General features: G+C 46.6%; 1 protein-coding gene across 2 annotated transcripts in view; it reads right to left on the reverse strand.

Annotated features, from left to right (window-relative positions):
• Positions 1 to 24,247, reverse strand: part of ICE1 (interactor of little elongation complex ELL subunit 1) — a 55,791-nt gene that overhangs the window by 25,517 nt on the left and 6,027 nt on the right. For both annotated transcript variants that reach the window (XM_042953499.1, XM_042953508.1), the window contains exons 2-11: positions 17,666 to 17,724; positions 16,952 to 16,986; positions 14,739 to 14,757; positions 13,884 to 13,995; positions 12,302 to 12,378; positions 11,307 to 11,344; positions 9,101 to 9,183; positions 8,839 to 8,878; positions 8,697 to 8,753; positions 1,350 to 1,436 (exon numbers count right to left, since the gene is read on the reverse strand). In XM_042953499.1, coding sequence (XP_042809433.1) covers positions 1,350 to 1,436; positions 8,697 to 8,753; positions 8,839 to 8,878; positions 9,101 to 9,183; positions 11,307 to 11,344; positions 12,302 to 12,378; positions 13,884 to 13,995; positions 14,739 to 14,757; positions 16,952 to 16,986; positions 17,666 to 17,724 — 607 coding nt within the window. The remainder of the gene's footprint in view (positions 1 to 1,349; positions 1,437 to 8,696; positions 8,754 to 8,838; positions 8,879 to 9,100; positions 9,184 to 11,306; positions 11,345 to 12,301; positions 12,379 to 13,883; positions 13,996 to 14,738; positions 14,758 to 16,951; positions 16,987 to 17,665; positions 17,725 to 24,247) is intronic.

Genomic DNA, 24,247 nt, shown 5'->3' on the forward strand with positions numbered 1-24,247 from the left:
TGACATTCAGCGGAATCTGGATGAGGAGCCTGAGGGGGATTCTCTGCCTTATTTTTATGAATTTTCTCATAGAAAAACAAAAAATTCGAAAGAAAAAGAAGATGTTTTAGGATTTAAGATTCCAAAGATGCCATGTTTTCCTTTTTACTTGAAAAAGTTACCATTAAGCCATAGACTTACCCCTCAAAATAGTTCGCTTTTAAATAAAAACATCGGATTATTAAACAGAAAGCCCTTTTAATAACACCTTTAACGACAAGAAGTCGCGTGCTCATAATAAAACACGACTACTGCCTGCTGAGGCAGGCGGAAGTGTCCCAGGGTGCTTCTGGCTGAAGGCACGAAGAGAGCGATTCGGGACTGCAAAGACGGACTCACGAGACGCAGGCCCCACCGGCCCGTTGGCGGTGCGTCTACCCAGAATGTGACAATCTGCTTAAAAGCACCCCATCACCGTGCCTCTCTTCGCCTCACAAAACCTCACGAGTTCCGAATCGAGCACTGATGAGAACCAGGAACTTGTCTAGCAACCTTTTTCTGCAGGAACTTTGCCTGCAGAGCTGGGGAGTAAAAACTAGGTCCACCTTTCTACAGATTTAGATCCTCAATGATCTGGCAATTCAGAGCAGCTAACCACAAGAAACTAGTTACACCGAAACAAAAACGGCCGAGAAACGCTTTCCTCTAACGCGAGACCACTAACTTCTCCCCATCCCCGCTGGTACGACCAACCCCGATTTCCAAATCCTAAATCCTGGGTCGGGTGCACGTGGGCACGTGGGAGAACGCCTCCGCAGCTTTCCCCTGCAAATCGGGGTGTCCCGCAGATTAGGTCAAACCTCCGAAAACGCATTCGGGGTGGCGCTGCGCAGTGACCACGTGACGTGACGGCGCGAAAGGAAACGGGCTCTCGTCTGACCACAGCGGTCCTCTAAAGGAGCCGATGCGAGTACGGCAGGTGGAGGCGACAAGGTCAACCAAAGGCACTGGGTAAGCTGCAGGGAAACTACACACGGCTGGGCTGCTACTGGATTCAGAAAGGGCCGTGGCCCCCGGCGTCCCGCCGGCTCCCGCCACACGCGCTCCGTCGTGTGTCCGTCCACTTTCTCTGCACGTTCTCTGCTGGAAGCCGCCATTTAAACGGTAAAAGCCGAAGGCGCTTTTAATTTTCTTTTGATTTGAATTTCAGGCCCCGCTGAAGGGAAAGGAGCTCCGTGTAACGAGAAGGACCCACGCCAGCCCATCTCGCTCTCGTAACGGGAGATGTCACAGACTAAAGGCGTACGACACCCCGGGTAAACGCTTCTACTTCCACGTGTGAGAAGTGCTTGCGGAAGCTGCGCTCTCACCTGGGACACACCTGCTGCCTTCACCAGGTAGTCTGTGTGTTGTGTTGATACAGAGCCAGAGTTCCTTCAGAAGCAGTTTTACTTTTCCTGTGAAAAAGAGCAAAGTATTAAAGACAGGTCACTTGGTCCAGTCCACCCAAGGCCAAACACACTCGTAGGAAATCGAGAGCTCCAAGACTAGGTTCCCGCAACATCGCCCCCCGAGCGCAAGCACTGCGCGTAACACGCTCAGCTGCAGACGGGAAGGCCTGCGATGCTTCAGCTCAACACTGAAGGCTGAATGCACGCTTGGTTTTGTTCGAGGGGTGGGGGAATGAGAGGGCACGGGATTCGAAGGACCAAATCTACTTGCTGTTGAAGGTCTCTATCGTCTTTGTATATGCGTGGGCCAAACACATCTCTGGCCTTGTCACAGAAGGCGGTGAGAGATGAGGGACGGAAGCACGGCCAGAATGACCGACGTCGGAGATGCCGGCTCCCCGTATACGACAGACAATGTCAGAGAGGCACCCTCGGTCACAACAGGGTGTCAGAGAACCCGTGAGAACTGACCACGCTGTAACTGACCCGGGGGCTTCGTGGATAATTGAAAGATCCATTAATGGTTTTCAGGGGTGACAGGGTGGGAGACAAAAATACGTGTGTATAAACACTTGGAAAGGAAGGGATCATCACACACACAAACAGACACACAGAGAAGCATATGCTTTTATAAGGAAAAGTGAAAGTCTCTGAATTTGTATGAATTTTCAAAAGGGTCTGAATTCCTCAAATAGTTCAGAACCATCGGTTCAGGTTGAAAGGTAAGTATTTCTATAGATTTAGATCCTTGATGATCTGTGAATTCAGACTTTTGTAACTAAGACAGGCCTAACGAAATTCGTGTAACATTAAGAATACGACACTATGGTTTTTAAGTGAGTTTAGCATTAATGTGTACATACATTCCAAAAAACTCCCAGAACAAAAAATATTCTTAAAAACTTAAGTATGAACGAACAGCCTGTGGTCAAATCTGCATCAAAAGACCAACCACGCTAAGGAAAGTTCAATTAAAAATGCGCTTTAAGTGTTAGGTAATTTGAGGCCACCTCAAGCTCTATTATAGTTTCCCTGAAGCTCTTAAATTAGCCGGAAGCACTTATTGAAAATACTGAAATCTTTAATCCAGTTCTAGAGAGGATAAAAGACCAAACACTGTAATGCCCTTTGCTTAAATGACCTGACCGGGATCCCTGCTTATTACGTATACCCAAAGCAGCAAACAAGGAACCTTAAAAAAAAAAGAAACAGAGTTACTTTTCTATCCTTACGGAGCTACTGCCCACAACTACGCCTGTTCTGAGCATTCATTACTTCTCATCGGACAAACACAAAAGTCGCCCTTCCCAGTAAAGCAGGAAAAAATCCACCCTGTGCTTTCCTTACTCAGCTGTGAAGAGGAAACCTCATTGGGTCCAACTGCACACCTTCCCCCACGCCTGTAAAGTCCTCCCTGAATCAGAATCTAAGGCATCGACGAGCATCTCTGAACCTGTCTGCTCCACGGATTTGTCAGTTACACCACATGAACACCACGCTTCCTTCATCATGATGAGCTCGCAGTTACGTTTTGATGTCTGGGTGGGCGTGGGCTTTGCTCAGGTTCTTCCTTCCCAAACACTCGATTATTCTGAATACCTATTCTTCCTAATAAGCCTCGACCGCCTGCTTGTCCTTCCCCATATGAAACCGCAGCAGGGTCTGCGTAAGACGGGAAAACTCACATCTTTACACAGCGAGTCTCTGATCCAGGAACGCAACGTTCCCTTACACGTTCTGGTCTTTAACGCTCTCCACGGGGTTTATGGATTTCCCCGCTGAGGCCCGGCGCACACGGTTTATAGGTTTTCTCTTCCTAGACGGCTGACGGTCCCGCGGCCTTTGGAGGATGGGCTGTTCCTGTCCCGTCCCTATTCTGACAGGTCACCGTCGGGCACCGCACATCACACTCTGCCAGCAGAGTCCACAAGACTGTCTTACCATCTGCAATGATGACAACTCTGAACCTCCCTCATCGGATCTACAGCTCGCCCTCGTCTGTGCTGGCCCTGCTCCACTGCTGACGGCCTCCAGCCTACACAGAGTAGACGGCACAGAAAGCACGCGCGTCCGCGTCTCACGGTAGTGACAAGGCTCCTCCGTTTCACCTTTCTCGATTTCAAAATGTGTTGTTCTCGGGGCGCCTGGGTGGCTCAGTCGGTGAAGCGTCCGACTTCGGCTCAGGTCATGATCTCCCATTTCATGAATTCAAGCCCCACATCGGGCTCTGTGCTGACATCTTAGAGGCTGGAGCGGGCTTCCCATTCTGTGTCTCCCTCTTTCTCTGCCCCACCCCACTTGTGCGCCCTGTCTCTCTCTCAATAATAAATAAACATTTAGGGGGTGCCTGGGTGGCTCAGTCGGTTAAGCGTCCGACTTCAACTCAGGTCACGATCTCGCGGTCCGTGAGCTCGAGCGTCGCGTCGGGCTCTGGGCTGATGGCTCAGAGCCTGGAGCCTGCTTCCGATTCTGTGTTTCCCTCTGCCTCTGCCCCTCCCCCTTTCATAATCTGTCTCTCTCTGTCTCAAAAATAAATAAATGTTAAAAAAAAAAATTAAAAAAAAAACAAAACAAAATGTGTTGTTCTATTATTACCTCACCACGTATTGTTCCCTGAGGAACGGGTACTTTTTCTCTTCGGCAGCTGTTGTGGCATTCCTGAGACAAATCTGTGAGTCGTAACTTGTGTGTGTTCTCTGCTACTACTAAACTTGAGTCCCCAAAACTTCATCTAGCGTCTTGCAGCCCCGTTCCTGAGTGACCGCGCTTGGAGTCTTGAGGATGTGAGCACGGGATTCTCAGCCGCCTTTGGTACTGGCCTATTTGAGTTCGAGAGAATGACATGGAAAGCGGTCCGTGTTTTTCTAAGTTCTAAAACGAATACATAACAATAAAGACATTCGTCTCATCCACTGGCGCCTTTACAGAGCTCCCTTATAAGTCATCTGGATCTTCGACGGTGTTAGATCTTTATTTTATTTTAATTTCTTCTGGGTTATTTTTCCTGTTCAGGTTTACAACTATCCCGACTCAATCTGAGCATGCTTTCCTTGAAAATGGCCCAATTCACAAACACGATCAAATCTGAATATAAATCTGTGAACTAAGTAATTCTCTAACTGCAGTTTTGTTCCAGTTTTCCCAGTCCTCGTGCTTTTGTCCCTTCCTGTCTCGGTCACACCTGCCGAAAGGAGCTGTGGGCTCCACCAGCCTTGCAAAGATCCAGCTGTTCCATTTAAAGGTCCCAAATCAATTGCTTTGTTTCCTATTTCATTAACTTAGGTCCTTCCTTCCATTTTCCTTAGTTTCTGTTTTCCGTTGCATTTTCTTACTTTGTTATTCATCTTCTGTAGGTCTTGCTTTCTAGAATAATCACATAGGCCCATTCGTTCCTGTGAATGCCATACTGGCAGGATCGCAGAGACTTCAATACTGCCCTACTGTTTACTTCCAAAAGGGCTTAGTATTTCAGTTATTTTCTGTTATCCAAGAGGTGGTTTGTGTCTATGCACATTTAGTTACCAGATAGGTTTGGTAAGTAATTTTTCCCCCCTTTGGGCGAGGGCAGGATTTTTGTTAATATCTTATTAAATATCAGTATCTTAATAATATATTAGGCTATAGTTCCTGTTGTCTAGTAGTCAACCTTCATATATGTTTGAAAAGTATTTTAAAGAATTCTACGTTTGTGGTTTAAAAGGATTAGATGGAAATCACCAGTCTGCAATTACGAAATCAACTCTACCTCCTACTTTGTCTGCTTTTACAAAATCAACTGTTTCTGAGAAGAATACTAAGGCCTCTTATGGAAACAATGTGACTATTCCCTCTAGAATTTCCAGGCATTTTTACTTGATGCAGTTTCGTGATTTTAGGTCTATGACTGTAGCATTTACTTGGCGAACTGATCAATCACCAACTGATCAATCAACTTAATCAACCTGGTATTCCCTTTTAATTCATGTAAACTCATTTCCAGGCTGGAATTACTTTTTGCCTGATTACGGCTTCAAGTTAGCATTTGTTTGAAACTTCTTTATCCATCCCTCTATATTCAACTCCATTTGATTTTACAAATACTTCCTACGACATGCCAAAAACAAAGGTCATGCACAAGAAATCACACCCAACACCTGAAAGGCCTTTCTAACATAAATATCACGTGTGTGTCCTGCTCCTGAGTTTCCTTCAACTACTTCTTGCCGACCTTCTGTCCCGAGGGCTCTGTCCTCCCCTCGCAGAGGTCCCGCTGGAGGACCATGGGGACATCGCCGATCTGGCTTTCCACAGTCGAGAGCCCCACTGGCTCAATTTCGCAGCCGCAGCCGACGGGTATGCTCTTAGACTTTCTCTCACGACATTACCTCTATTTTTAACATGTTCTCCTTGTTCATGATTTAATCCTGTTTCTTCAGGGTTCTTCTCCTTGAGTGTGGTGGCTTCCTTTCACATGACTGCTGCCTCTCAGTTTTAAATGAAAATCGAGGCAGGACATCTTTGAGAGCCAGTGTGTACTTCTTCAGCCTTCACTTCCCTGGCAATAAACGAAGGGTCTCATTTCACGGACCTACAGGTCTCTACCTTCGGACGGAAGGGATGCAGAGTGAACCAGTTACGAGGATTTACCCGGAGAATGTAAGTAGCCCATTTTCTGGGAACCTGAGTGGCTACCCTTCAAAGCAGCCATAATTCCTCAATTTCCTGATTTCCTTACATCCACACCCACTCCGAGTGCCTCCTGTGCCATAAATGACACTTCACAGACCCGAACTCTGGGCCACAGCGTGTGGACAAGTTCCAGAAACGGCTTCTGACATGGAAAGGCTACAAAATGTTCACCCTTGAATCAATTACCTGGCAAACCTCTCCTGTCCTGCTCTTTCTCCCACTCCCCGTGCCCCTGAGTGGAAGCAACACAGGGCTTCTGCAATAAAACTTGCTTTTCGAGGGCTGCCGTTTTCTCTGTCGTTTTGGGTTTCATCGCCAACTGACGCCACCTGCTTTACATCTTCCTCCACTGCATACACTTTTTTTTTTTACATTTATTTATTTTTGAGAAACAGAGTGAGACAAAGCGTGAGTGGGGGAGGGGCAGAAAGCGAAGGAGACACAGAATCTGAAGCAGGCTCCAGGCTCTGAGCAAGCGGTCGGCACAGAGCCTGATGCGGGGCTTGAACCCATGAACTGTGAGATCATGACCTGAGCCAAAGTCGGACGCTCAACCGACTGAGCCACCCAGGTGCCCCCCCTTTTTAACTCTAAAGGAGAGTTTTGTGTTATTTTTTCTTTCCCTGCCATTTTTAATGGAACTTAGAAGGAATAAAAGGGAAATGTGGCATTCAGGCAGACTTTTTAAAAATGAAGTCAACCCAATACTCAAACTTATGAATTCTTTCATAAGTATAGATGGCCCTTGAATGACATGGGGGTCAGGGGCACCAAGCCCCGGCAGTTGAAAATGCACATGTAACTGTGACTCCCCTAAAACCTAATTACTAATAGCCCACTATTAACCTGAAACCTTCCTGATAACATAACAGGCAATAACACATATTTTATGTTATACACATTATATGCTGTAGTCTTACAGTAAAGTAGGCTAGAAGAAAGAAAACGTTGTTAAAAACTCAGAAGAAACATTCACAGTGCTGTACTGTAGTTACCCACATATAAGAATACCCACATATAAGCAGATACGTGTGTAATTCAAACAAGTGTGAAGGGCCAAAAGAGTGTATTAAGAGAAAAAGTGTTACTTGGGAATTAAATCCACCAAGGTCCTCAGTGAAAGAATTCACAGATTCCCAAAGACTTCACTTACTTAGAAGAAGTAAAACGTACAGCAGACAATATGCTCAGCGTCACGGTGAGGGGAGGCAAAAGACCAAAGAAAACACAAAGCCGGGCTAGAGAGCAGCCAAGGGGATGGGGTGGGAGGGTTCAGTTTGAGACGGTGAGGCCTGAGCACATCAGATCCTCAACCACCCGTCAGCGCAGAAGAGAAGACGGGGACACCGGCAGCCGGCAGGTGGCTGCGAGAGGCCAGCCCAGTGTGCCCGCTGCTTCCCTGGGCAGCACGTCTGCCCAAAGCCTGGCTTCCCGCATGTAAAGGCAGGAAGAGCAGGGTGAGAGCACACGGAACGTAGCGAGAGCAGTGAACGGCCAACCGGGGTCCAGGCAACTGCAAGGCGTCAACTATTAAAGCCTCAAGCCCAGGAAAAGCTGGTCCTATGCTCGGAATTAAAAGAAAAAAAAAGGAAGCAGAGACAAGGTAAAGGAGACTTCCGAAGAGACACTATCTACACGCCCAGAACGACACGAGTGGTTTTAGTAATTTCCGTTTGGATGAGAAATAACACGCTGGTGAATGAAAATACCATTAGTTACTTATTTACCATTTTCAATCCATCCCTTCCCGAGAAAGTGTGAGACAGGTAGAGCAGAAATTCACAATCTAGGTTTTAAAAGTGAAAAACAAGGGCGCCTGGGTGGCTCAGTCGGTTGAGCTTCCGACTTCAGCTCAGGTCATGATCTCACAGCTCATGGGTTTGAGCCCCGCGTCGGGCTCTGCGCTGATGGTGCAGAGCCTGCTTGGGATTCTCTCTCCCTCTCTCTCTGCCCCTCCTGACTCTCACTCTCTCTCAAGAAAAATAAAAGTGAAGAAAAAAGAAGGAAAGTAAATGGCCAAAGATCAAACAATAAAGAGGAAGATTAAAGCAAAAACTCCCAATTTCTCAACTTCCACAGTTAGACCTTCTTGCCTACAAGATAACACACCGAACGACAAATGCACACGGATGCAACCCCTCGCTCCCCCACGACTGCCCTTTTACTTTCCTGTGTAAATGCTGGCCTCCCCCAAATGCTTCTGTCCTCCAAAAATACAGCAGAGGGCTTTGACTCCAGTTTTCCTGCCTGACTTTAATAATCGTTACACATCTGGCACCTAAGAAAGTTTATAAATTAACTTGAGAAACTTCGTAAGAAAACTATAGTTATTTATTGACAAGTATGGAAATTATATCTCTGACAGTTTCCTTTTCCAAACAATATTGCTTTCTGAGTCTTTCATTCGCTATTTTATTTGATCAGACAGCAAGGTGGTAACACGTGCAGACCTGAGGGAGACCTAAAACAGGACAGGACGCCTCGCACATGAACACCCGCTAAACCTCAGAATCTTCCTAATTACAGGTGAGAGCAGCGAGCCACCTCCCAAACCACTGAAATCACGCACAAGTAAAAAGAAATCTGTAATATACTCACTTTTATCTATGCTTCCATAAGAATCGCTTGAAATTTGTGTTCCGATATGTCTCAACTCTAAAATCATGGAGGAGAAGACTGTTAATAAAGAACACTGCATGTCGAGCCAGGATTTTTAAGTAGGCATGAAGTGAATACTCACCCTTTGCAGTTTTCTGTTTAGAGAATTCATCCAGCCGTTCCTGTGAAAACAAAAGGCTGCCAGTGTCTGTAGGGGACAGAGGGGGACACAGAGCGCAGGCGCCCCACACCCAATGTGAGACGGGGAGCTGAGCGGGTCCTGCGGACTCTTTCGTGGGGTGGCCCCGCTCCTGACTCCCGTGGGACCAGGACCCGCTGGGCTGACGGACAGGACGAAGCCCCGAGGCTGGCAGTTCCCACGTGTGTGTGCTATTATCTGTTACCTGTGTCTTCCTAAATTCCTTCTCGAGTATCTTCTTCTCAGTCCTCAGTTGCTTGAAGTCCTGAGTTTGCTTAACAGCAGCCTCTTTCAAGAGTGCAACGGAGAGAGAGAACGATAATTTACCAACTTTACAACTACCGTCAGCATAATACTCAAAATATAATCTGAGTTTTCCTTATTTCACAGAACTTTAACACAAACTTTGTAAGTCGCTGCTCCTTCAGCGTGTTATCGGTCAGGGATAAATGTAGGAACGCTTCGCATTTACACTGTTATCTGTGAAACCACAGACTTGGCTCAGACCCTAAGACTCCTTTCCGATCCCAGCACAAGCCAGCCCGTGCCCTCTGGTCAGGCAAGAACCCAATACACATGAGCCTTCCAGAAGGAGGGGCACTGCTCCCCCTTGCTCTTCAGCAAGAAGCAACGTTCACGCTTCAGACGTGTCAGAAGCGTGGCTGCATCTCAGAAGAGTTCCTACCACCTCTGTATTGGGGAGGGGGGCAATCTTTGCCATGCTTCTTCTATGTTATGCCTTCCTGGAGTTCCCTTCAAGTACATACTTCTAGCGAGTGCCTTTGCTCTAGATGTACTTTTAAGGAATTGTTACAGTTCTTCCCTGGATCTTCAGCAAATTCTTCAATCTGGCTTTTGGTTCTGAAGCACACGCTCCAAATACATTAATCAAGAATTTAGGGGAGCCTGAGTGGCTCAGTCGGTTGAGCGTCCGACTTCAGCTCAGGTCATGATCTCGTGGTTCATGTGTTCAAGCCCCACATTGGGCTCTGTGCTGACAGCTGGGAGCCTGGAGCCTGCTTCGGATTCTGTGTCTCCCTCTCTCCCTGGCCCTCCCCCACTCATGCTCTGTCTCTCTCTCTCTCTCTCAAAAATAAACATTAAAAAAAATTAAAAAAAAAAAAAAAGAATCTAACCAGCATTGACTTCATCTGAATATGTTCAGACACAGCCGCCATGAAAACTAAACTCCCATAAACCACTGCAGTAACGATCCACCCCTGACTGCTCCGACAAGCCTGAGTATTTCCTTACCTGATTATTATGCCACATCACTTACGAGGAAAAAATATTTTTGTCACACGGGAAATAAAGGCTACACTTTTGCTTCAAAGGAAATCTGTTCTAAGAGCTATACACAGTCTCCCAGGCATTTCAGATGTCTTTGAAACGTTTCCTAAAATAGACACTTCTCTCCACACACTAGCAAGAGAAAGCAACACTTAACAAACACAGTCATATCGTGTTTACTACCATATTGTCAGTGTTTGTGCAAAAACCCAATCAGAGGAAAACTTGTTAAAATATTTATAGAGTTTAAATCTAAAAATGTAGGCTCAGTCTAGGTAAATTAATGATGAGAAATATTTTCAGCTAAGTCTCTTCTCTGTGCCCGATCCAACTACGTTGAAATTCTTACTCCTCACTACATGAAAAATGAACCACGCTCTGAAGGAAGGTGGGATCCATTTGATGAAACAGCCCACGCAGGAATGAAAGGGGGACCCGGAGACCCGCAAAGCCCCACTGGTCTCTCCCTGATGTATTTCCGTGTTCCAACCACGTAACGAAAGGGGAAAGAACCCAAAGGAAAGATCTTGAGATCAGTTCCTGAAAGGGCTATTAGCCGTCCCGTGAGGACTCAGCTGACCCTCTCGCGGTCCCTCTGTGTTCTGCCTACTCAGCGTAGACCAGGAGCCCGAATCCAAACGCTGGGGCGGGGAGGGGGTCAGAGACAAAGGGATGATACCCAGGGCAGGCAATTTCTCGGAACCTTTCCACGGATGTGTCAAAACTGTCTAAAAACATCAAGTTTCCTGGCACGAGAAGTAGTATTTTCTTTCTACTAACCTCTTATTTCAGGGAACAATGAGAAAGCCTCCTCAAACTCAACTTCCTGAATTAAATCCTTTTCCTGACTGCTGCTTTTTAAGGTAAAAACACAGGCCGCTCCTAGTTTGGGCCACGTTTCAGACATTTGCCACACAGTATGCTCATATTCCTATTCCTCCCCCGGAAGGGAGCGTTGCCGCCGACCCTCCCGCTAATTGTGCCCTCGGCGCGGCCACTCAGGGCCCGCCCTCGAGAACCACGCAGCCACCGGGCCAAGCACCACAACCCTGTGAAGTCACCGGTGGGACTGGTGAGAAGAGCAGTGACCCCACCAGCGAGGTGACAACAGTGCCCATTACCTTCCAGCTTCTTCACCTTGGCTTCTAGCTTCTTCTTCCTATTGAGACAATTTTATAAGTTAAAAAGGTAAAAACGGTCAGCTCTCAAACCAGAAACACGTACGTTACAATTCACGGTACATAGATTTTCTTAAATCGCTACAATTTACACAACAAAGGCACGTCGGTCATGATCGGTCATGACGAGCCTCGCGCCTCGACCACTGAAATCACCGGCAACTTTTCTGAAGGCAGAGGAAACCCGAGAGAGCGCTACGCGGCTTAGCGTGCCTTGGTTCTAAAAAAACTCTCTTTCCGCCAAGTCCGGGGTTTCCCGGAACTGCAGCGGCCTCGCCGCCAGGCCGGGCCAAGGCGCGCAGACGGGCTCCCGCGAGCGGTGCGGCACGGATGCGGGCGGGGGCACTTCTGGGGCGCACGTGCCGGCAGTGCTCACGGCCCCACGGCCCAGGAGGCAGGGGCCGCCGAGCTGCACCGGTTTTCAGGCAGACTTTGCAGTCGGAGCGAGTGGGAAACTCCGAGAAACCGTCTCTGAGTAACCACCGCGTCGGATCGACGTCACCGCACTGCGTGTGTGGCTCCCAAGCTTTGTGAGGAGCGGGGAAGTGACCAACCGGGTGCCTTCAGACAGCTCTTTTTATTAATGGTGACAAAGACCCCACCGCACAGGGCACAGGGCAAGGAGCTGACGGTCGTGTCCGAAGGCACACGGAGACGCGTGCGTGCGTGCGCGCGCAGGCAGACATAAAAACTCTGGAGTTCTTTCTCTGTGCAGCTCTTCAACGCGCCCAGGCTTCTCAGTCCTTCTTATAACCTTCACGCGAGGTGTGACCTCCGTCTTACAGATGTGGAGACTAAGGCTGAAGGACCGACTCGTTTACAACCACAAGGTTAGTTACAGGCAAGATCCCAAAGACAGGGAGACAAATGGGACGGATGGAAGCATCAGCTCTTTTGGAAAAGGAAAACCGGATTTGCACAGTTATCTTAACACTTACTGAGCATCTGTTTTCAAGCATTCTTCTTTCACACGAGCATACTCCTGATGAGTGTCCTGGTACAACTTCAGAGAACTCTGGAAAAAGATAACATATCTTATCTTATCACCATCAGTGATAACTTATTTTGACCTTGACCAGCAAAATTATTATCACTTAATAGTAAGATGTTAACCAGATGAATACATACATTAGGCAGGAAACCACCATATAATTCTTTGAACATTTTAATAAAGATAACCAGATCCTTAACGTAAATTTAACACGATTAATAGTCTCATCAAAGAAAGCTACTAAGAATGTGAAAATGTACTAATTTTAGGGCAACTCCAAATCTCTGTAATACGGATTAGCAAATATTTTGGTCTCAACCAGTTAAAATTCAACAAAATCTGAGGAAATTTTAGAGCTTAATAAATATAAGCTATCATTTTTACCATACAAAAATATAAACAAACCATTATACTTAACGATAACTGGGAAGAATGTGTTAACACCCATTAACGTGTATGTCCTGATGGCCAGCACAGAACGGGAAAGACTGTCACCGAGCACTGTCTCCTACTACGTGCACATGCGGGGTCTCTAACTGCCACAGCTCCGAGAGGGGTTTCACGACCCCCTTGTACACGAGGGGTCTGAGGATCCACAGCTGACTTATTCCTCTAGAGCCACAGAGAACGAGTGACGGATGAGGGCTTGTCACTGGGGTCTGACGCCAGCGTTCCTGCTTCCTCTCGGCTGTGGCTGCCGACATGATTATGTGTCAGAGGCAGCCAAGATTCAACGTCGCGGCTGTTTCCGTTTCACCTTCTTTGCATCGTTCGACACAGAATAAAGACTTTCTACAAAAGTATTACGACCGGTCACTGTTGAAGCAGGTCAGACAACCGATCGGTGCACGGCATTGCTAGAACAGCACAAGGTGAAGACTGGGAGGCACAGACACTACGGTGACAAGGGCTTGGAGAACAGGCTGAGAAGACCAGCGTTGTCCCAGCTTAGCTACGACATGTCTCAAGCAAACCAAGCAACCGACTCTACTGGCCTCTGACTTAGGGTACCTGTAAAAGCCATAAATTCTCTCCCAAGACTCCTGGGAAGAGTAAGCCGAAATTCATACTGAAGTGCAAGTTTACAGCACTTTTTTTCCACCACCCCCCAGGTTTACGGAATTTTAAATCAACTGCAACTTGATTTTGAAACAGAGAACATGATCTCTCTACCTTTAAGTTTGAATGTTTGCTTTTCATTTTATAACTAAAGCAAGACCAACGTGAATAGGCAATCAACGCAGGGCACGCAATAGCCCTAAAAACCCACAGTTAGCAGGTTCCTCCGGAGAACCTCAAAGAACACAGAAGCGATGAACACAGCATTATAGGGCTAGCAATTACCATGAGGACCAAGCCATGAATCAACCCGTGCGACCTTCTCTAAAAATAGTAATACGCTTAATGCTTCTTGACTAGCACCTGTTTCCTTTGTGAAGACGTAAAATGCCCCCTCATTCCAATGACAGTGAATAAGCAGACCTTAGTTTACGGAAGGTAAAGCTTTGTGGGAAAATCCCTTCAGGTACCTTCTTCTCCTCTAGCTCTGCTTTTAAAGATCCCAGCTCTTCCTGACATTTCTGCAGAGGAGAGATCTTCTGAAGCATCTGTTCCACTTGGTGATGCAGAGTACTGTTCTCTCTAAAAATGGACAATGCGTTAGCGTCAGTCGACAAAAGTATCTCCAGCATGTTACTAAACAGACCTACTGATGATTTCCTGGTTTCTCTAACTTGGACCAGAAAAGAAACAAGAGAATGTCTCATTTGAAATGCCTTCTCTCTATTTACATCAACATGACCTTCATGCTGCCCTTTGTTCCTTTGACATGATAGTCTATTTCTAATAAAAAGTATATGAAACAGCTACCTGAGACGCTCTCAGTCTGACGGAGAATATATTAAAGAACAATCTGTCAGATACTCTGGCTTTTCCGATCTGGAAGTCATCTCCATTTACTCAAACTAAGTGCCGGGCAATTTTGTGATCCAGGTCATAACAATGTTTTGCCTTCTTCTAGGTGACGAATGTATTCAGAATATGAGACACTGCTAAATGTTAAGTCCGTTTAAAATTGTTTAAGATGCACAAGATAACCGCACTTAACAGTCCAATTCATACAGACCACAATCTGATTAACAGTAAACTTCATTTCAATGGCAATGCCATGGGTTCAAGTATTGAAAAGTCAAATGCCAGGCTGTAATTTAAGACCTTGGTAAGAAATTGATTTGGATAAAAATGTAAATCTTCTTCTATTATGACCAGCAAAGCAACACTGTATACAATGGATCAATCCTATGTGACACTTTGATTGAGTCTGTTTAAAAAATCTAGTCTTTTAAATGTCTACCCCAAAACAACGATGAAAACAGGTAGCTTACCTTCTTGCAAACTGCAGCTGTGAAACTTGTTAAAGAAAACTCTTGAGAGTTTTATCTACTGACACTTGTCTGAAGATTAAACTCACTTTAAAAGTATCTGTAATAATCTCTGTTCAATATACATACAGGCAAGATCACAATTCCTAGAAAACAATTATTTCACGTGCCATTTATAACACAGCAATAAAAATTTTTACTACGTTATTCTATTTACCATACCATGTACCTAAAGTCAAAACACCTACTTCTCTAAATTGAAACAAGGTATTCAATTTAATACAGATTAATATGAAATTCCAAGAATAAACACAAGGTAATATTCAACCAACGAGCAACACCTCCAATCCTGTAAGTAACAAAATCCTGAAACAACCTACCCTGGATTTCTCAGATGGTCCCCAGCATAACTGCAGCAAACAAGAGTTTAGGTTCTTGCACAAACCATCTACCACTACACTTAATGAGCAAGGAGAAGAGAAACACAGGGAGAACAGGAAATCTAGACGACCTTACTCTGACAGCGTCCATGGTATGATCACTTCACCCCCATCTCACGCTGCCAGGAAAACGTGCTAAAAGAACAAAACAATTATCCCTTTAAATTTCACCTCCTGGAAGTTTCCACGTTTACAGCACAATGTGGCAAATGTCTACAACATCACACCTCCATCCTCCTCCCAGAATACAGACTGCTCCAGATCCAGGACTATATTCACTCTTACCAGTCTTTGCAAGAAAGCAAAGTTCAAAAATATCGAAAGGAAAAATAAAATATACTCTCTGTCCTTCAGAAAAAGGAAATAAACTTAACACAACAACCAGAATTACACAAAAAAGTAGGAAATGAAGTTACAAAATAAAGCCATTTAAACCTGCACCACGAGCACCGTGGGCTGCGAGAGCAAGCTACTGCCCACGCGAGGTACAGAAGTCCGTACTTGGGACCAACGCCAAGTACGCAGCTAGGCCGCAGAGGATCAGAGCACAGAACGCGCATTCAAGAATTAAGCCCGAGGCTTACCAGGTTTTAATAAACTATTCTAACAATTTTGACTTTAAAATTTGACAAATTTTTGAAAAGTGAATCAGTTTTCCTGCTAGATTACATGTGTTAATTACCTCAAAAATTTATGCCAAAAAAGGATATAATGAAAGTATATACTCTTCTAATGCTGGAATCGCCTATTTCCCTATTCAGCTAATTAAAAGTATTTCTATTAATTGTTTCTGCTCAGCTTTCATGATCAAAGATATAAAAGATATTATTACTATCAAAGATATCATTGCTCTTACCATAATATACATTTAGTTAAACAGACTGCGAATTTCAACAAATAAAGCACAAGGGGCTTTCACTGACCTATTGTTTTTAACATAAAAATCCAGTACTAAAAATAAGTCTAAAGCTTATGCCTTCATTTTATTATTCGAATCACACAAGTTAGGTACGGAAGCACCAACACAAACAATCAGTGATCACACACAAGCTCAGGAAAGTCAGAAAGAGTATCGAAGCAGGCCTCAGGTTCCCGACAAAGCTGAACAGCAGAATGTGTCCCGAGACTGAAGCTGAACTTCAGCGAATCCTCACAAATACACCTGTGCTATTTTTTACGGGGGAGATTCCCTTCGTGATGAATGTTTTCACCACAAAATGCAGAAAAATGAATCACACACACCATCTGCACCCTCGCAACAAAATACTTCGACGGTTACTGAACAAATGCTGACCACGAGTCCACGCCTGTCTTGTCAACACAAGTCACCCCGATGAGGGATAACATCTATAGTAATTCTCTACAAATCAGAAAGCTAATTAATAAAAGTCAATTTTCCAACATTCTGACTATTCCTACAGGGCAAGTCTTTCAGAAATTCCGGAACATTCTCACATTCAGCTTCACGCTATTCCTAAACCCGCAGAACATACGTCACACCTCCTCAGGACAAATGAAAGAGACCCACGTGTTCGAAAGTTAGGAAACCTGAAGAAAACCGAAGCCAGGGACAAAACCAGACTGTTCTAAAACGGACACTCACAGTCTTTGTCATTCCACGCGGTCACAGGAAGAGACTCACATCCACGCTGTGCTCCTCCCTTAGAGGCTGTAAATCCCACCTCCCGAAAGATAACTGAAAATCCCCACGGTTCATTAAGAAACTATAAAGATGTAAATGTTAAAATTCGAAGGAAAAAGCTGGTAAAAGGATATCATCACATTTCTTCTGATATTCTGTTAATAAATTACTGCAACAAAGAAAAGAATTACGTTACCTTTTTGATCTGGAAAATACATTGTTAAAATCACATTTCAAAATATGCCAGGCACCCTTGTTCCTAGGTTTCTGGCAACAAATTTATGCTTAATATGTATGCGTGCGTGTGTGTGTGTGTGTGTGTGTGTGTGTGTGTGTGCATATATATCGCAACTGTATCATATATCGAATATATATGTATATTATACGTACACATCACCTTCAATTCCTTAGAAGCAGCGCTGCACTGATACATGAACTTTTAATTTAAATCCCTTTGACTGGAGTAACATCCTAGCCTATAAATCCATGTGACTTTTAGAATATTAAAAAAAAAAAAAAAAAAAAAGACTAAATCTCATCCCATGACTATGAAACACTTACTGTGAGGAAACCTGAGGTCCAGTCCTAAAGCTACGAGGGCTTTAAAGACAGAAAACAGCTTGAAACAAAATGTCCACTCTGTCTAGCCCAGATCGCTTCCCAAGCTGTAAGGCTGGCTGTGAAGGGCTGTGGGCCAGTACCGCAATGTGAGTTGCACTGTGACCCTCAGCACGCGGGCCCCAGGTGACAGACTCAAGGTCTCTTTGCCCAGGGGTCTAACACACCACCTGCTCCGGCTCATCCGCTGGGTTCATGAAGTTCAACCAAACACTTGAAAACATACTCACTCTGTATTAATAATTTTTTGCTTCAAGGTAATTAATGCTTCGACATACTCGTTTAAATTCTGAAAGACAAAAACAGCTACAGTCAGCTACTTGTTTCTTAAGTTACTCTACACAGATTCTCTGTGTAACATATTGTGAAACACAAACATGCTGTTCATTCACTCTGTGACATAAAAGCAGAAATGAAGACGCTACTCACTCTACCTATAAACACAGACCCACAGACTCCGGGTGATCTTGAACCCATGCTGTATCTCTCTGAATTCTTACGCGAATGACACTCTCTTCCCGACAGCAAGGGAGCCGTGCAGAGGCCGTCACTTGTGCTCTCAACGACAGAGTCTGGTGGGTGAGTAGTCACTACCTTAGCTCACCAACTACCAGTAATCATCAGTCTACAACTTACTCTGCATTGTTTCTGAAGGGACTGAAGACAACCAAAAAGACACAGAAGTTACAAACACACACACACACACACACACTAAAAATTAAAAAAAACCACAGGAAGGACAAGTAGGAATATTAAAATAGGGACAAGATTCAATAAAAAAAACTCATTTGATAAGGATCTGTAGATTTTAGGGACTAACTACAAATCCGGCTCTACATTGCTACTATCGACAGGGAAAACATCATTAATTACACTGCTCAAAGTGTTTCTAAGATTTAAAAGCAAAAATTTTTTTCCTTAAGTGACTTTTTTCCCCTTCACGTCTGCACATTTCATTAGCAAATATTTCAGAAATAAGTACTTATTTTCACTGATTATACCAAAACACCTTTTTCTAGATAATCCAAATGATTCTGAGAATTAAAGAAACATCTCCCTCTACAGTGCCACGTGCACCTTCTTCAGTCCTACGCGTAACGTGATCGTTAAAATAAAAACCGTATACACTGAAAGACATAAAGAAAAAATCTTAGCTCTCCTCTGGCCCCACCCCCAATGAAAGACCTCGATTCCACGTCGCCCATCTCCCTCCGGAACCGCTCCCACACACGACACTGGGTGTGCTCAGGGCACCAGGGGCCACCGCAGGACACGCGGGTTCTCCTCAGCCTTCACCCGCGCCCCACGAGCGTCCCTGCCCATCCCCTGTGAGACACTGCTCCCGGTCCTTAGGATCGAGCGCAGACAGGCTCCTGCAGCAGGGACAGTTACGGGCAATGCAAATCTCAGGGCCCTTTTTTTTTTTTTTTTTTTTTTTTTTTTAACGTTTTATTTAGTTTTGAGACAGAGACAGAGCATGAACGGGGTAGGGGCAGAGAGAGAGAGGGAGACACAGAATCGGAAGCAGGCTCCAGGCTCTGAGCCATCAGCCCAGAGCCCGATGCGGGGTTCGAACTCACGGACCGTGAGATCGCGACCGGAGCTGAAGTCGGACGCCCAACCGACTGAGCCCCCCAGGCGCCCCATCAGGGCCCTTATTTTTTCATCTGTGTTTCTCTAGGAGCGTGACTGACAAATCTCTGCCGGCTACTCACAGTTCTTCTCCTCTTAGTTAACAGCTCCTTCCTACTGTTTGCTCACTGGGAAGTTGCCCTTTCCGAGGGGCTGCCACATCTAAGGCACGGTGACATTTCATTAAATGTTACAAATGCACATACGGTATGTCGGGTGACCGCTGAAATACACCCACGTAGGCATGTATATGTTTTAAATACTCAGAGTTGAATCCGTCACTTTTTACAAAATTTCGGTTTCCTGATGTGTTTAGAAAGTTCTATCCCACCCATGACGCCAAAATAAAAGGATTCTCCTCTACGCTATCCTAGTACTTTCATGCTTTCGTATTTTGTATTTCTAGCTTTAACCGCTCTGGTGCTGGGTACAATCCAGACTCTCAAGGCTGAAGGTCAAAAGGGCAACAGGGGGCCCATTTATTTTTGTATTCAATGTATACTTGGCCTCCCACGTTGAAGAAACAATCTTTCATTAACAAATTTGGGGTGTAGCAACAGACTTCCGGGCCCAGAGGGTAAGGAATGCATCTGCTTTTACGCCCTCCCTAAAAACCAGCTGAAACTGAAGTCAAGGAACTTTCCACCAAAGGCAAGACCCACAAAGACGAGGGCAGAATAAGAGACCAATGGCAACTGGAAAGCAGATTCAAGAACACGGATTCAGGGGCTCAAGAGAGCAGGGGGGTGGGGTGGGGAACAGGGACACCAGGTTCCTCTGAGACCAGAGGCCGGCAGACGGCGCTAACGTGAGAACTGGTCGCAAGCTCTCTTGCAAGCATTTAATCCTCAAATTCCTACCTCTCTGCCACCATCCAGGAAAAGGTCTGCTGTGAGGAATTCTCTGCCCGGGACACTGAACGCAGTGCCAGAAACAAAGGGACGAGCCGCTCCTAAACACAGAGGGGACGCTGACCACCTCCGGGCCCCACGAAGCTCCCAGACGCTGGCAGCCAGTCCTTTTGCCCTCTGGGCAGGAGACTGACCACACTTGGTCGGAGGAAGTATAACCAGCCTGCAGATGAGATCTAAAGGCACTGACAGGAGATCTGCTTCAAATAAACGGCCCGCCAGACCTTCTGCGTGAAGCCCGGGGTCCTGAAGCCCCGCACTCAGCATTTCCCGCCAGCACCTTAGCCAACAGTTTTAACACGAACAAATAATCAAGGATTTCTGCACATCAGAGAGAACCCTGAACGTGAGCGAGAGAGACCAAAAGAAGACAAAGCAACTTGGAGTAAATAAAAACTGAGACGAAAACTGCAAGAACGGTAATATGAGCGGAGGTTAAGTGATGTTACATTCACGAAACAGTATTTTTAAAAGGAATATACAGAGTTCCTAGGAACTTTATTATAGCTCTCAAAAATTAAAAACACATACACGCACGAGGACGGCTAAACAACTCAAAATGACAGACAGCAGCAAGTGCTGGTGAGGATGCAGAGACCGGAACCCTCCGAGTCGGGGGTGGGGGGCAGGAAACGGTGCAGCTGCGTCGAACAGCTGGGCAAGGGCTCACACGTTAATCACCTGACCATCCAGCAATTCCACTCCTAGGTCCGTGCCCCGAGGAACCGAAAACACACGTCCCTGCCAACCCCGCACACTGTGGTTCACAGCATTAGTCACGCTAGACAAAGAAGTAAAAAATAAGCTAATGAAACGGATAAACAAAATGTCACACAGCCACATAACGTGATTACTCGGCAATGAAACGGATGAATGCCACCCGCTACCACAGGGGTAAACCCTGCAAACATCACGCTACCCACACGAGCTCACAGAAGGCTGTATGACTCCATTCATGTGAATTGCCCATAACAGGCAGATCCAGAGACAGAAAGTAGATTAGCGCTTGCCAGGGACGAGGGCGGGGGAGACAGGGAATGACCGCTAATGCCTAAGAGGTTCCTGGCAGGGGCGAGGTGGGGGACTCGGGTGGAGAGGAACGTGTTTTACAAAGTGGTGACAGGGTTGCAAAACTGTGACCGAACTAAAAACCACTGAATCGCACACATAAAAAGGATGAATTTTATGGTATGTGAATTGTATCTCAATAAAACTGTCAGAACTAAATTAAAAACAGGAAAGCAAAATAAAAACCTTAAAAGAGTTGAGGATAAAGTTGAAAATAAAAGTTCCCCAGATAAAACGAAACACAGACCTAAGAACAAAGTAAAATAAAAAGCAATTAAAGTTATCAGTGCAAGATCCCACATGCCCAACAAATAAGAGTTCTAGACACAGTAATTGGAAAGATGGACAGATGATCAAAGTCATTCTGATATTCAAGGAAAACAAATCTCAGAACCAAAGCCAGACATTTCCAAACTGAAAGGTCCCAGCACATAAATAGAAACAGAATCCAAACCAGGAAACATCAGCACCAGGTTTCAGGGCATCGGAGACACAGCAAAGACCCTACAGGAATCCTGAGAGAAAAATGAAACCAGCCAAGTCGCATGCAGAGAATCTGGAACCAGAATGGCTTCAGCCTTCACAACAATCTGGAAACCTAGAACCCCGCAAAGTTTTGAAGGAAAAGTGAATTCCAAGGTAAAATTCTGTGCAAGCTAGCAATCAGCTGGGGTGGTAAAACTGACATTCTTGGTTTTTTCTTCCAACAAGATTTTACATAAATTCAAGTTAGTTGAAAGTAGACTCTTCCCAGTCAGAAGTTCTACAAAAGTTCTACTTCGCAGACATCCTTACTGAGGGAGGTACTGCAGGTCATGACCACACGTGACCCCCCCAAACTCCTGGAGTAAAGCCAGAGAAGGCGACGTGGCACAAAAGACAGAGGTGACGAGAATCGAGAAGGCGGCTGCGCCCCGGAAAGGAGCAGGCCCCAAGGCTCTGCACGGAATTTCCCCCTTAAGGAGAAAACGACAGAGCATCTGGCGGAATGAAAGCCCTGAGGAGTTTCTGCCCTAACTGGCAGAGAGCTGCAAGTAAATGTGGTTGGTTCGCACCATGTATTTAAATTATGACTTTTTAAGCACAAGTGATCCTTCCTTTTTTCCCATCCTCTTTCCAGTTCTTTGCCAGTGGATTTCATCTTCCCCACCTTGCTTCCAGATGCCGTTCTACAGTGCTAAGTACCATGCAAGAGACATTCCAGAAACCTCTAGAGTCCCACACAGCTGGATTCGAATTCCTGCCCCACCTCCTTCCAGCCCGGGAACCTTGGGCAGATTTATTTAGCCTCCCTTTGCCTCAGGACCCTTTCCAATCCTATAGATAAGCAGACAGAGCACTGGGAGGGACAGAGCTGGCCTGCTATAGGAAGTAAACAGGATGAGCCAGGAAAGGGTCAACCCGTCCCTGGCATACAGCAAAGAGTCCTTAACATGTTCAAGATGAGCAAGCTGAATAAAGGCTAGAATCACTCATCCGGGGAAACAAACAAAAAAACACAAGAAAGGAAAAGTAATCATGATTTACTCGAGTACAGCTCTGAAGACCATACAGTCAGAATAACATCCGCTCGGAGCAGGGACGGCACCGAAATTACACACGGGCTGAGAAGGCAGGGGAGCAGAGGGAGGGCAGGGGCCTCAGGGGCAGCAGGGTCCCGGCTGCAAGGAGAGCTCAGCGTGCACCTGCCGAGGTCAGCCATCCGACAGGACGCCTGACACCGAAGACCGAGAAGCAGCAACACAAGTCTGTCACTTCACGCTATTCAGGTTCGTTACAACACGCACCGCGAACAACTCAAAGCGGGACGGGAGGGAGGTGGGGCTGGGGGCTGCTGGCTCTTGCCCATCCGTGGACACATCTTGTCCATCTGGCCACCTCTCTAACCTGTGTTCACCCACATTTGCTACGGGTAAGAAATGAAAACCACAAAACACAGCACCACACGGGGGAAAAGCAGACGATGCAAAGACGAAACCACAGCACTCGAGGCCCTGACTTTTCCCTCTGAGCCCGCCTTCACGGCAGCTCAAATCCGGGCAGATCCTGCAGCACCCTGACAAGTCTTCTGTGTCTCTCCAATCTGGTCCGAACCGTCTCTAACCAGCACATCTCGGGGCTGTGAGTGTGCAGCGGGCTGTGTCTAAGTGACTTTCGCTCATTTACGAGTGCACACGGCCCTACGCCGCCCAGCCTCGGGAAGCAGGCAGGTGTGGGAGCTCCCCTCCAGGACAGGCTGACGTGACGGGGTTCCCGGGACCGCGGCTTCTCTCCCAGCCGTCTGGCGCTTCTGGAAGTCGCGCCGCAACGTCTGCCGGAAGGCTCGGGCTTCCTCCCGGCGGTCCCCCATCGCTAACCCCACCTTGTGTCCCCCTCCAGCCCTACGTCGCACTTACTCACTCGTCCACCAATACGGCTCCCAGACCAGCACGTCCTGTCACCCCGACTTACTCCCCACGTACTCTTCCACAGCGCGCTGTTTCAATTTTATCCACGAAGATCCTCTGGACGGTCACTGCGCGCGTCTAACACTTGACGAAAGTAAAGGGCACCACCGTTTGCTTACCTTCCCTCCCTTCTCCTAGAGACGTGGAACGGGAGCGGTGGCGGAGGGCACAAGGCGAGGAGGGGCGGGACAACCTGGCAGGGGGCCTGGGGCAGGTGCCTTTAGGAAACCGGCACCGCCACAGAAGGGGTCAGCAGACGTGCAGACAGACAGCAAGTCAGTTAGCAGAGGTGGCGACAGGAGAAGTACGGTGCCCAGGTCGACCTCCACACTCCCACCCGGGCTGGCAGATTCTTGTCTGCGGTGGCTGTGCCGTGCACGGTGCGATGTTCGCGGCGCCTCTGGCCTCGGCTCACGAGGTGGCGGGAGCACCCCCTCGGCCCCCCGGGGCACGTGTGGGAACAAAGGACACGGCAGGTCTGAGACTGTCCCCAGCAAGGCCTGCTACAAGGGTGCCCGTGGTGGTGCGTGGGGAATTGGGATTCTAGAGGGTTCCCACCCTTCGCTCGATGCTACGAGTGGCTCCCTGTGCTGACCTGCGGTGTGGTTTCTGCCGAAACTTGCTTTCCTTCTGGAATCTGAGCGTGTATCCGCCCGAGCAGCCCCCAGCAGACACTCCGTGTGTGTCACTGAGCACTGCTGGGTAACGTCCCTTGAGTCCAGTCACCCTCGCTGGGCTGCCTCAGGGCCCCACC

This window comes from Panthera leo, chromosome A1 (genome assembly GCF_018350215.1).
Source record: "Panthera leo isolate Ple1 chromosome A1, P.leo_Ple1_pat1.1, whole genome shotgun sequence".
NCBI lineage: Eukaryota > Metazoa > Chordata > Mammalia > Carnivora > Felidae > Panthera > Panthera leo.